The sequence below is a fragment of the Pholcus phalangioides genome, unplaced genomic scaffold, assembly GCF_987345545.1.
Source record: "Pholcus phalangioides strain wild (caught in Gottingen) unplaced genomic scaffold, Ppha-v1.0 ptg000042l_1, whole genome shotgun sequence".
Lineage (NCBI taxonomy): Eukaryota > Metazoa > Arthropoda > Arachnida > Araneae > Pholcidae > Pholcus > Pholcus phalangioides.
Window position 1 is genome coordinate 7,737,012 of NW_028301628.1, and position 14,133 is coordinate 7,751,144.

General features: G+C 37.5%; 1 protein-coding gene across 1 annotated transcript; it reads left to right on the plus strand.

Annotated features, from left to right (window-relative positions):
* Positions 1 to 569: 569 nt before the first annotated feature.
* LOC149064399 (cysteine-rich secretory protein 2-like) lies at positions 570 to 13,159 on the plus strand. The gene is made up of 8 exons (XM_089254832.1): positions 570 to 690; positions 5,458 to 5,616; positions 6,007 to 6,143; positions 9,743 to 9,836; positions 9,978 to 10,123; positions 10,573 to 10,676; positions 11,695 to 11,786; positions 12,834 to 13,159. The coding sequence occupies exons 2-8, from the start codon at positions 5,523 to 5,525 to the stop codon at positions 12,974 to 12,976; spliced, it is 810 nt and encodes a 269-aa protein (XP_089110958.1). The 5' UTR covers positions 570 to 690; positions 5,458 to 5,522; the 3' UTR covers positions 12,977 to 13,159.
* Positions 13,160 to 14,133: the final 974 nt, after the last annotated feature.

Sequence of the window (14,133 nt, forward strand, 5' to 3'; positions counted from 1 at the left end):
GGAATAATAGTTTAATAGCCATTCTCAGGTACCAATGTGAGCTGGCGTGCTCCAGGGTACCCATAGACACTAAGGAGTTGAGAAAACCCGTTAAAGATGGCAAAATATTTAGCCTGTCTCTGCGTATACCATGGAAACTTTCACCTCGGTGCCTCTGGACCTCAGATCATTTTACCAGCAAAAATGAAAAACATATTGAAGGTCATGAGACAGTTTCGAAACCTATAATATTGATAATGGGAAGTGGAAGAGCCAAGAATGTTAACTTCAGTGTTTCTATATTATGCTTTCTCTTATAAATATGCCTCTGCGAGAGGGGAAAAAACCACAGGCACACACACAATCCCTGCGTAACATACTGTATCTCGTGTTTTTTATTTTTCAATCTTGATGATTAAATATGCATCTGATCCATCTTCGCTCGAAATGAACGCACCTGCAACATGTCACTCAGACGGTCATTGCACTGAATGGTTAGAAGTTTTAATGAAAAAAGACAAGGGAGTTTTTTTTTTTTTTATTGAACGGGCAATCGGAAACAAAGCTGTTTTGTATCTGTTTCTTCGTGTTCCGATTGCCTACATTACAGTCTGCATAAATATCCGCTATTTAACTGCTGAGACTTTTCAATCGCGTGCTGGTGCAGCTCAAGTCCACGTTAAGGGGGAACTTGGAAATCTTATTTGAACCGTAAGCACCCTTCCGATAAATGAATTTAAAATAACCTCATTATTCAAAGAAATTTTTAATACGTTTTAAAGACAGTGGTGAAAGCATAATACAGTGGAACCTTCCGTAATGGACCCTCCCCGTTGGTGTTTCGTCGACGGGCTCAAGGCATTTTGCTATCCATTAACGAACAAAATCTTCGGTTCTAAGGGTATCCGTTATCGAGCGGTTCTACTGAAGAAGAAAAAGTTCATTTGTTTTCAAAACGTGTTAAAAATTTCTTCGAATTGTAACCAAAATTTCTTTTGGATGATAATAATATTAATAATAATGTCATTAGTTTCCTATCTATAAGCTATAATGTCATTAGTTTCCTATCTATAAGATATAATCTCAGTAGTACCTTATATTATTAATAGCACATTATTTAAGAGTCGTAATGTGCCTATATTAATTGCTATTTACTTACATAATTATGTAAAAAATATCAGTTAACTTGAGTACAAATTATTTTAAATTCTGTTTAATGATGACCGAAGTTTGACTTTGATTTAGGAAGCGTTTTTAACTTTTGTTGCTCGACTTGAGCTTTTATGAAAGAAATTTTAATTTCTGAATTCATTCTGGGGCTGTTTGTACCCATACTACAAAATACTGGTGGTACTCGAGCAACCCGGCTCCAACGCCACTGCTTCGATGAATTTAATATTTCCCAATACAAGATTTTGATCATCATCACATTTCTCCTGGCTGTAATTGTATCATCGGGGAAACTATTTTAAGTATACTATAATAATTGATAATAATTATTATAGGAGAAGATTAAGTCATCCGCGTTTGAAAAATCGGAGAAAAGATACACCACATTTCTATCGCGAAGTGCTTGGAAAAAGTTTCACAACCATGAAGAGAGCAAATTTCAAAATCCACTCATCAGTGGAAATTTTTCTAAGACCGCACATAAAGGATCTACTAACTTCGCTGAATCTAATGAGTTGCCGAGAAACTTGGAAAAAAAATCAGATGTGTCAACCAACAAAAATTTTTCAAAGTTCAGTTTTGTAAACTTGTGGAGTGGATCTCCCTCCCGACTTTGAAAAAAAACTTGGGAAAATTCTATCCAATGAGGAACCGGAAGCAGCCCGGTCTTACTGACCGTCTGTGCTTACTGACGTACATTCTTCTGTGCTTACTGACGTACATTCTTCTGTGCTTACTGACGTACATTCTTCTGTTCTTACTGACGTTAAATACACCTTAGGCTGTTTACTATCCCGTCTGCAATCCCACCATCAGCCCTGAGAGCTGGGAATAGGGCAAACATTTGAGTCTGGTCTGGTAAAAAATTGTAGTAGACCCTACAGCTATTTACACGGTTTCCTTCTGCGCTGATTTCACTGTCTATGAGAGAACATATAAATACTCTTTTCCAAAAAATAAAGATTCCAGTTAATAATCAATTAATAATCATTTATAATTAGTATTTAATTAAATGAAGAGTTTTGTTAATTAATTAATGAATTCCGTCTAAATATTCGTGCCCCCCCCCCGATGCCATAGCAAGAATCATACTGGGTGCGGCTTATATGCCGGAGTTCTCTCCCCTTGTGCGTGTGGCTAATATACCGAAATTTTGTTCCTGGTGCGGCCCCCGACACTGCGTCTGAACATTATTCTGGCCCTCGAACAGATAGAAGTTGGCCTCCCCTGATATAAGATAACAAAACTTTCACGAAAAGTCAAAAACACTTGATAATTATGAAAATGTATTAATTTGGTTAAAGGTGGTGGTTTCCTCGTTATTGCAGCTAGTGCTTGTATAAAAAGTTAATTATTAGGTAAAACTGCTTTATTTCGTTTGTAAGATTGTAATTTTTATATGTTTTCTTTTGGATGTTCTCGAAAATTGCATCTTCTAGCAAAGTACGCAAGTTAATTTATAGAATGAAAGATGAAGTTTTGAATTTCGACCATAGGCGGAGATATACTTGAAAGTCAAGGAGGGGCATGATGATGATGATGTCAATTCATATATACGCAAATACATTAGATCAATCGGCTTTAACCTTTGACGTTGGGGGGGGGGGGGTATCACATATATATGCAAGTTTTGGATTAGGGACATCTGTTGCTTTCTTAGATTTGTTTTCGTCATCTTCATGAGAAGATTTAATATATATATGCAACTTTATTCTCTACTTCTTCACCAATGTCCGCATCCGTAAAAATCAACCACAATTTTTTTTTCTATAGGTGAATAAGCCTGGGAACTTCGTTTGGACATTGGTATTCCAATGTAAACGAAGAATAATGCTAGACACACGTGAATCTTCAACACATTTTACCAGGCAGTAAACTATGATATCAGCATACCAGCTTCTAAACATTTTTTATGTGGAGGAGTTGATTATCACATACACACATAAACTTTTATATTTCCTAAATAGTTTACCTTCATTGCATCTGTCATTGGCAAGTACTAATTAAGTCATCTAAGATCCGGTAAGACTAGCTGCCAATGGAAAGACAAAATCCATTGTGTGAAACTGATAACAAAATTATCGCGTTTTACTTAGATACAAATCAAAATCTCATATTTTGTTGATATTTATGCACAGGGTGCGTAGCAAACAGAGGGTATGGCATCTTACTGACGAATCGTTAATCCTAGAGGCATACTTTCAATTAGGAAAGTATACAAATAACGTGTAGTACTGAGGTATGTCATTCATGTTTCAAGGGGCTGTGTAAAAAAACTGAAATAAAAAAATTAACTTTTTACACAGTCCCCCTGTCCCACAAAACCCAATTCAAAGGTTATTGCCGTATTTCTGATCCCAACAAAAAAAATCCACGTTTTCTAAGTGCATTCACTGAGACATTCGAATTCGAAATGCGGAGGAAATTTGGGAAAGAAAAAGCGTTAAATGTGAGTAAAACGTTTTTTTCACACATTTAGAGCTATTCCCCTCACCATCTTTCCTCCGTTTTTTGAATTCGAATATCTCAGTGAGTATTGCACTTAGAAATATTAATTTTTTTGGCATCAGGAGACTCAGGAAAGCAACTTTTTAATTGGGTTTTGGGGCACACGGAGACTGCATAAAAAGTTCAACTTTTTATTTCACTAACTATACAACCCCTCGAAGCATGACTGACATATCTACTACACGTTATTACTACACGTTTGTAGTACAACACGTTATTTTGATACTTTTTTTAATTGGAAGTATACCTCTAAGATTAACGCTTCGCCAGTAAAATGTCATACCCCCCCCCCTCCCCCCGGTTGCTACGTACCCTGTATATATGGTTTTTTTTCTTCAAACCGAGCACAACTCAGGTCTATCGCCATAGGCAATTTAGTACCTAGTGAGTTGTACCCGAAGTGTAATTGTGTGTTTACCTAACAGTCTGAGTGAGTACTGTTGTGTATGATTTATCAGTGCTGCCATTTATATCTGAGACAAAAATGAAGTGAGTGATGCGTAATGACTGAATATTTGTACTGTTTGTAGGCCTGTTGTTACTGGTTGTTCTCTGTGGCGAGACTTTTTGACGAAAAGATCGGCTCGCATTTGCGCCTTGAAGTTGGGTACCATAGAAAACCAACTTCAGCTGACCACCACTATGGCGACAGTGGGGTTCGAACCCGGTCCCCGCGATGCGACTCCGTCACTATAACCACTCGACCACCACAGCGGCCTGTGTATATGTTACTGCTAAAGCCCAAAGTTGGCCACTTCGCGAAGTGGCCATCCCAGTTGACCCGGCCAATGCCCGAATTCGGGCTTTTGCCGGCTCCTATGTATCGATCCTTATACATTCGTATATCTATCCCTATGATTCCGGGTCATCACCACATTGGCGTATTTTTTTGTGATAATTATGGCCATTTATAATTAGCATAGCTAACCATAATTATTATAGTTAGCTATCGTAATCCTAACGATCAAAGGAATCTGAATATCGATACCGTAGTGATGCATATATAGGGATGTATAGGCATCGACATATAGGGGCCGGTGAAAGACCGAATTTCGGACATTGGCCGGATTAGCTGGGCTGGCCACTTCACGAAGTGGGCAATTTTGAGCTTTGACAGTAACATATATATATTGAAGCGTTTTGTATTTTATGTAGGAAAAATGTTATATTCTGGTTAAAAAACATTAAACCACGGAATAAAGAATAAGATGTGAATAAAAGTTGGCCTGGAATTCAGAGAAAAGACACATTTTGCAAAAGACATGGGGGGTTGAGAAATCGAGTGATGTAAGTAAAGATTTGGTTGATGTGTATTTAATCACATAAAATACATAAAGTAACTATAAGAATTCTGATACTCACTTAGAAATGAAGTGGTGAAAATTGAAGCTGATGAAATATCCTAAAGATGACAACAATATAATTTTCCTGACACGATAATTGCTAGTAATTTCGAATGCAAGTTTCTTTGTCATGAAAAAAAATTTAAAAATGATTTCTCTTCTCACCCCCCTCCCCCGCCCCATATCTGAATCAAATTTCGAATTATCCAAATTATCGGGGAGGGGGAATTGAATTAAACAAGTAATCTCAACAATAAATTGAATATGCCACTCAAGGGGAATTACTAAAATTCGAATTAACCAGGTTCGTTTGTACTATAGCCTCTTGAATAGGCGCCTTAGCCTGTACTATTGTAATCGATGAGGTTTTTATTTACACTTAGATAAAATTCGCCGTACTGTTATGAATACGTAATACATGCTAGGAAATGAATGCAAACGTGACTTTTTTTGATAGAGAGCAATGAAATGTAGTGGCAAGTTCTCATAACCTTGAAGCAAGAAAAGAGCAAGTCCATAAAGATGGGGGTATTTGACAACGTAAAAATATTCTGCATTCCTTTCGCAATATTTATCACCATAATTGGAATAATAGTCGATGGTCAACGATTTTCAAGTAAGTTTAACTCGATATTTGAATAATTATGAAAGTACTTGGTTATGAAGAGTTAAGTTTCGTATTTCATTAAAGTTGTTTTTTTTTTAAATCGGATTTTTTCTTATTCGAGAGAGATGGCTCTGAAAGAAATAAAATTGATATTTATTCGAGATTAAAATCACGAATATTTTATGCCTTTAGACCGTCTGATGTGTATGACGAAAGACGTCGCTTTTCCTTGTTAATAAGTCTTCATAGCTTAGTTGGTAAAGCACTCGTCCGGCAAATGAGAGACCAAGATTCGAGTCCTCCGTGGGGGCAGAGATGAATTTCCCTTCCCTGATACATCGATATCTCCTCACTCAGCCAGTTATCTGTCATCTGATATGTATTTGTTATTTTTTTTAGGGCCCAAACTCTACGGAGATGCAATCCCAAAAGAAGATCTGGACCCAAAAAACAACGGTACTCAGAGGAAGATCGTTCTCACTCACAACTTTTTCAGAGCTCGGGTAAATCCACCAGCCAGTGACATGCTTATGATGGTAAGCATTTTTTGACAACACATCCAGTTGTAGGATTAGGCTAATTCACACCCGTGCGATACCAGTTTACCCGATACCAATTTCTTCGAACTTTTGAATCGGTTGTAAAACTGGCATCTTTGTCCGTCTATGGTCTCCAACCCCCCCCCCCTTTCCATGAAGAAGCATTGGGAACAGGCGTGGATCCAGAGGTATCCCCTCCCAACAGCTGAATAATATGGAAAATTTTGGTTTGTCCCTTGAAATACAGGACAATACAACGACAACAATAAGAGCATAAAATATTATGCCATACTTTTGGGAAATTTTGAAAGAACAGCTGCAGGTGAAACTGAGCTCGGGTAAATACACCAGCCAGTGGCATGCTTTCTTTCTTTCAAACCGAACACAACTCAGGTCTATCGCTATGGGAATTTACTAATTAGTGAGTTGTGCCGGAGCCAGTGATATGCACGGAGAAATTGGCGCACAAATAAAGCCCTGTTTCACCAGGAATCTTCGACCCATGGCCCGAGCTTTTTGCTGTGGTCGCCGATTTCTACAAAATAGCTTTTTTGCATAGAAAACAATTAAAATCCAAAAAAAATCGTTAAAGAAAGCTCTCTGGGTCACTGAAATCTGTGCTGCTGTATTCAGTTAACTGTGAGATTTTTTCCAGATTTTATTTTATTTATCTATGCCATATTATTGTCCCTGTAGGCCTAGAATAGTAATGATGTGCATTTGATACATTAAAAGGGTCGTCGTAACGAATTGGGGGGACCCTGAGCTGAAACAGCTTTTGAGGTCTATGATTTCGTATATAGGCTACATATTCGTATAGAGGCTAAATTTGGCATCTAAAAGGTGTACATAATTACAGAATTTAACAGAAATGCTCAAAAGCACTTCAATGAAAGAAATAATTTTAGATTTATTGAAAAAATTAATTTTGGAGCAGGCCCGTCATTTGGGGGGGGGGGAAGCCGTTGCCCCCCCCCCGGTTTTCGAAAATACACTAAAAATGGTATATATATATACACATTGAGTACATGTGCTTTGCCCCCCCCCCCCTCCTCCCCCCCGGAAAAAGTTGAACTGACGGCCCTGTGTTTTGGAGTTGAAAAAATAATAATTTCAGAGTTAAAAAAATAATTTTTGAGTTATTACAAAAGTTAATTTCATAACTGATAAAAATTTATGATTAATGAAAAAATAATTACAGAATTACTGAAAGAAATAATTGCAGAAATACTGATAGATGTAATTTCAGAGTTATTGAGCGTAATTTCAGAATTTTGAAGAATAATTTCACAGAATTGTCAAGAGTAATTTCAGAATTGTTAAAAGTAATAACTCATGAAAAAGTTAAGAATTTGTGACAGAAATGATTTCACAACTAACGAAATTTTAAAATTAATGAAAAAGTAATTTCAGAATTAAATCGGGACAAACGTCAGATTTAATAAAAGAAATAATCGATCGAAGAATTAATTCAAATAAATCAGGGAATTTATTTGAAAATAAATAAAAAGTCAAATTTAATGAAAGAAATAAATTCAGAAATAAAAGTGTTCACACACAATATATTATATATATATACATTTGTGAGTCCTGTTTAATAACCGAGAATACCACGATATTTTTGGTTGTCGAAGCTCCTTGGAAAGCTTAATTTGGCACGCAATGTCTGAAAGGTTGAAGACCCCTGACTTAGCAATACTCCATTTCACAGATCCACCATTGAAATGGCTGAATCTTATAAATTAGGCTTTCCACCCATCTTTCATTCACTGAATTCAACAGATTTGGTCCTTGTGACTTTTTCCTGTTCCTGAACCTTGAAAGTTTCGCTTAGTGGAAATTTTTTTCCCCATCAAATTGAAAAGGCCATCGCAGGTATAAATGACTTCTTTGAGGGGTTAGAGAAAACGTAATTATCCAACGGGAAAAAGAAATTTCAAAAATCATTGGAGAAAGTGCGCGGAGCTTGAAGGGGAGGTAATGTTCAAAAATAAAATAAAATTTGTCCAAAACAAAAATTTTAAACACCTTTTTTAGCTTTCTTATCAAACGACCCTAGTACATTATCTTTGCCACATACTGTATATCCAAATACAGTATACAATATACCGGTCTATAGAGGGCTCTCTCCAAGTAGGCGCCCAATATGTTCGCGCTTAAATTAAAAAATCAGTTATCATTATCAGTGAACCACGTTGCATATATAATTTAAATCTCACTACTGGATATATCATTAATATTTTCAGAATTATTTGCGACGTCACCTGTATATACAGAGGCGCATTTGTGGTTTGGCCGCCTGTGGGCTACACGAATTTTGCCTCCCTCTCTTCTTCCATTGTAGTTCTTCTAATTTCTTTGACTACCCATTCCCTTTCCTTGAATTCGCCATCTTGTGCTATAACCCGCTTGGCTTCCCACACACGACTAACAATAAATGAATGGGTAAAAAGAAACATCCAATCACTCGCGGTCCGATATGAATGATATCACGGCCCGGCGGTTGGGAAACACTGCTTTTTACTGATCTAGTCCTTAACGTCCTTCACTCTGTATGTCACTCGTGTCGTTAAAGCCATTTTTCTCCTTCAAAATATTTCAACTTTTCGGCAGAATTATTCTCATTTTAATCATGAGAGAAACATATGTATATATATACAACCTCTGACAATAAAGTTCAGTGAATAGTCCTGTAACATTAACGTAGATGAAATGTTAACGAAAGTTACCTTACTGTCCTTCGAAATAGTCACCTCCCATTACTATGCACCGCTGAGATCTCGTATACATGTCCTGGAAACTTTGCAAGAAGTCTTTTGGGATGGAGTTCAAAAGCCTCGTCACGTTTCGTTGGATGTCAGGAATATCGTCAAATCTCTTTCCTTTCAAAGCGAGTTTGAATCGTGGGAATAAGAAGTCTGGAGGATTGAGATCTGGCGAGTATGGTGGATGTTCAATTTGCACCACCCCCTTTTTTGCCAGGAACTGCTTGACGATATTGGCGGTGTGACGGCGAGCATTGTCGTGAACAAGAAACCATGAACCTTGTTGTGCGTACTGAGGTCGTACCCTGCCTAGACGTTTCATGAAACGGGTCAAAATTTCAATGTACCTTGCAGCATTCATCGTCGTTCCCTCAGGTAGAAATTCCTTGTGGATAATGCTTTGACTATCAAAAAAGGTGATTAGCATCGTTTTGATGAGTGATTTTTCTGCTCTGACCTTTTTCCGACGAGGTGATGCAGGAGAACGCCATTCCATGCTTTGCGTTTCGTTTCAGGGTCGTACCTGAGACAAAACAAAACTTCAAATTGATCTTTTGTTCGTTCATTTTCCTGTTCACTTGGCTCACTTGGCAACCCCCCCCCCCACCTCCCCACGCTATAACTACGCCATTGAGTATATCGTGAGAGAGAACTATATGTATCTCAATTATCCATCATGAGATTGGATATATTCAGTTCCAGAAGTTCATCATAGCCGGGGTCTGACACCATTAATTTTCCTTACTTGATATTTCGTGATACTTCCTCACATATTTTTTAGATCGATTAAAGTTTCTGTGCGTAATTCATTGACGCGTTTTCGTATTGCAGACTTGGTATGACGATGCTGCTGAAGACGCACAAAGATGGGCAGAATCCTGCAAGCTTTTGCTTCACGATAACGTTACTGGACGATGGACGGACGGTCAGCTATCATTTCTCGTGATTTGGTTTTCGAGGTTTTATCTGTTATTTAGATCAGAAGAAGTAGAAGGAAAAATAACTATAAAAGTAATAAATAATTATTTTTTCGCTCTTTCTCTCTCTCTCTCTCTCTCTCTCTTAGATTTTGGTTCATGCGGCCAGAATATTTTCGTAGCTAACGTGCAGGTGCCTTGGTTTTTCGCGATTAAAGTTTGGTTCGCCGAGAGGATGAATTTCACTTATGATGAGAAGGGTAACGACCCCAACGTCGTCGGGCATTACACTCAGGTAAGACCTTACACCAGTGGTTATCAAACTTTTGAGAACCGCTGCTCCCTTGCCCAATTCATGGTTCAATCATGCGGCCAGGGTCGCAACTAGATGCTTGATCAGCCGGGACAAGCCCGCATTTTTGACGCCCTCCTTGTAAAGTTGAAATGTGAAATCTGCGCCCTCTCTGGTTCCATGCCCTGGGCACCGCAGGTCTACTTCGTAAAATTCGGTCGCTAGCTTGAAGAGGGCGAAAGAATTGGTATCATCACTAGGACGAATGTGCTTATAAGTCTTTCAGTAGAAGATGGGATGGCAAGGGGAAAAATATATATTTCTCATTGAAAACGCAGAAATATGCAAAATAATACCCTGAAATCCTTAGAATATGCTCTATCACGTAAAAATAGTAATATATGCAGTCACAGATCATAGCCCTAATCATTACCTTATTCTCGATCTTTTAGATGGTTTGGTATAGCAGCCACCGAATCGGATGTGGTTTTCATTATTGCGGCCCGGATGTTACAGTCACTCCATATTATTCATATGTGTGCAATTACTGTCCGATGTAAGTGCATACTGTACTTCCTTTTGTTGAAATTTTATCGAGTATTAATTGCTGATATCATTAAACACAATAATTGTTATTTAAGAAATTGGGTTTTTAAAAATTATTACAGTACACGCCACTTAATAGATTCACGTTGGGCTCCAGGTTTCTGATAACAATAACCAATTGATAATTATCACAAAAATGAGAAACTTTGCCTGGTTTTAATTTATACAAAAATTGCCACGTTTTCAAGACAAATAAATTCAAATGGTCGAATGGTCGACGCGTTTCGGCTCTTCAATGGAGAGCCGTCATCAGGACCTCGTGGTCAGAATTCACACGAATGAGTCGTGGACTCTTCGGACGACCAGACGTAAACATCACCCCTCCACGACTCATTCCTTGAGTGCAGGGGGGGTCTCATGATAATGATGAGATCTAGAAACAATATTCAGGGCTAAACACGAAAATTGGTAGGCAGATATTTCTGGCCAGTAACTTAAAAATCACTGCCCAGGAATTTATGATGCTCTTGACACGGCCCATAGTGACAAGATTATAGTCCAAAGTGACAAGTTCAAAGGGGTGACAAATTTTAATAAATGTTGGTCAAAAATATCAAATTGGAATGGGAGGAGGGAAGCAAAATTTGACTAGCCCGGAAGCGATAAAACCACGAATTTGCCTCTGCTGCAGACAACAGCACTTCTCACGCATTCCCCCAAAACAATCCACGTACACAGCATTTTCCGGCAGGCACCAATTCATTAGAATTCCTAAGACTTTAGCAGCTTATAAGCATTGTTCTCCATGACAATGCTTATAAGCTGCCTGAGTGGTTTAGTGGTTTAGTGGTAGTAGTGCTGACATTGCCGGTGAAAGTAAGGAACGTTGTGATATGATTATTATTTTTTTATTGCACGACGACAAAAACACATTAGATTATATCGAATGAGATTTTGACAAAATTACTTTTCAGTTTTCATGTGGCATCACTGTAAATGAACTAAATTCCCTTTCAAATATTTTTCAGTGGTAATCATCCAGAACGATTCAACCGACCTTACAGCCGAGGCGAGCCATGTTCTCAGTGTGGCGGAAAATGCCAATTCGGAAGACTATGCAGTGAGTTCATAATTATTGAGGCTTATTAGTTTGAGGTTTTTCTGTGCTTTTCCAACTTCGAGGGGTGAACGCAAGCAAAATTTAAAAAATTCACACTTAACACAATAAGCAAAATACCCTGCTGAGTTGTTGCTTCCGAATTCAGAAAAAAAGGTGATAGCACTTCTTGAACATGCACATCCAAACATTCCTGAAAAATAAAGGCAGGAACTCAGAAACATTCACGTTGAATACAAATCATATATACGCACATTTCAACGTTTACCTATTCGCTTTAAATTTCACAAAGGAATGTGTACAAGGTGCATGTACGATGAAGTCGTTGTCGACTAACATAATGATATTTGCATAACACGAAAATTCAAGCATTTATCATCTTCAATTCAAAATATGGATGGCAGATGGCAGCACCAGCAATAACACGAATCAAGCGCAACTCTGATAGCATAAACACGTTAGGGATCACACATTCTGACGCGCACCGATTTGTTAGAAACTCCGCAGAGGAATGTCTACGAGGTACCTCGTAGTGCATGTACAGTTAAGTAGTAGTTGTTGTTGTGAGTTCATAATGCACTGAACCGTACTGCATAACGAATTTTGATGTTGATTCTTCAAATTATTTTCAATAGGTTATGTAATTTAGGGAGGTTTATTAGATTGTTTTTACTTATCTTCGCTCCAGAGGTACACATAAAATTTTAAATGGTTTTTAATGATTCCTTTTTCAAGTTAAGACCTGAGGTACACATGTGTGCGGAGCTCAAATGGTCCTAGTAAAGTTATAAACCTAAATTAATTGATTAATCTAAAATAAAAAATAAAAAGTTTTGATACACGAAAAAAAGTTTTTAATAGTCAGTTTTGGCTCAGGTGTGAAGAGATTATAGATAACTTCGACCCACAATATCTTTAGGAAAACCTAAAAGAATACATTTTTATAATTATTGTTATCGAAAATTAAAATATCAGATAAGCTCATAGCAAAAGAAAAAACTAGTGCATACACAAAATAAACGCGAATTTATTTTTTTATTTCCATTTCAGCTAACGGATGTCCATACGCAGATTTGTGGTTGAACTGCGAAGAATTGAACGGCACGTGGCATAATTGGCTTTGCGATGACCATAGTACTGAGAAGTATCAGGCGTGTCGATCAACTTGTCTTTGTTCAGGAACTATACGATGAATGATTTGCAATCTGTGTGAAAGCAGCATATGTTATAATTAATTATCCGGCGGCAATCGTGTTTCGAAAACATGATGTTTTGCATCACAGCATGCTCTGTTTGTGGTGATCTCACAAAGTCTTTCAAATGTTTGTTGTTTTTTTATAGCTAAGAAGTGGAATTACCATGTTCAGCACTATCAGAACAAATAAAAAAAAAACCAAACCTAATTCTCAAGTCGTTTCTTCATATCTTTTTACTTTCAATTTGGGTAATAATCCAACAGTGTTGTTTGTCATTTATGAATAATCAAAATATTATTTATTTATATTCAGTGTTCATGTTTCAGTTTTACCATACTTAGTTACATCCAACAAAATTTTATGGTTAAAAAAATTAGATGAATTTCAACATAAACATTTTCAACAAATTCATACTGGCTATTGTTTTATCGTAGATTTATTTAATTCCGAATCTTTGTCTATTCTATCCAAATTTCATTGATAAGTAAATATTTTCCAAATGTTCGGTATCAATTTGAAATACATGATTGAGCGTTCAAGCATGTATGTTCACTGCGCAGTGATTCAGTTGTGGGCTGATATTGACACAGTGCTGAAATGCATGATCCCCATCGCAGGCAGCTTTTGGTCCGTGCGGACGCACAAGATGCCGCTCTAAGAGCACTCTTTGTTTATCCCCTGTCAAAATAGGTAAACAAAAATTTGCTAGGAATTTTTGAGTTTAGGATAAACTGGGTGGAGACGGGGGATGCGTAAGATAGTCCCGTACGGGTAAAGATTTTATATCGAGCCGTTAACTTCCCCCTTCCCAAAATGGATCCTACGGAAGGCTCTGGACACTCATTTCAATACCGAAAATTGGTATTTCAGATTCCTACAGTAATTTTCAAATTACGAGGTGGAGCAACAAACCCTACAACAGCACAAGTATTCAATCATTACATTTCACTCACAGTTTGAATTATAATCACACCAACTTCACACACACACACACACACACAGCTTTGAATACGCACGAACGTATAGATCAGTGGTCTTCAACGTCTTTTTAATAGCGAGCACTGCCTGTTCCCATCATAAAAAAGAGCACCTTTTAACGACAAGTTTGTCATACAAATGCATGCAATCAGGATGATTTCAGTTCTTGAATGTAA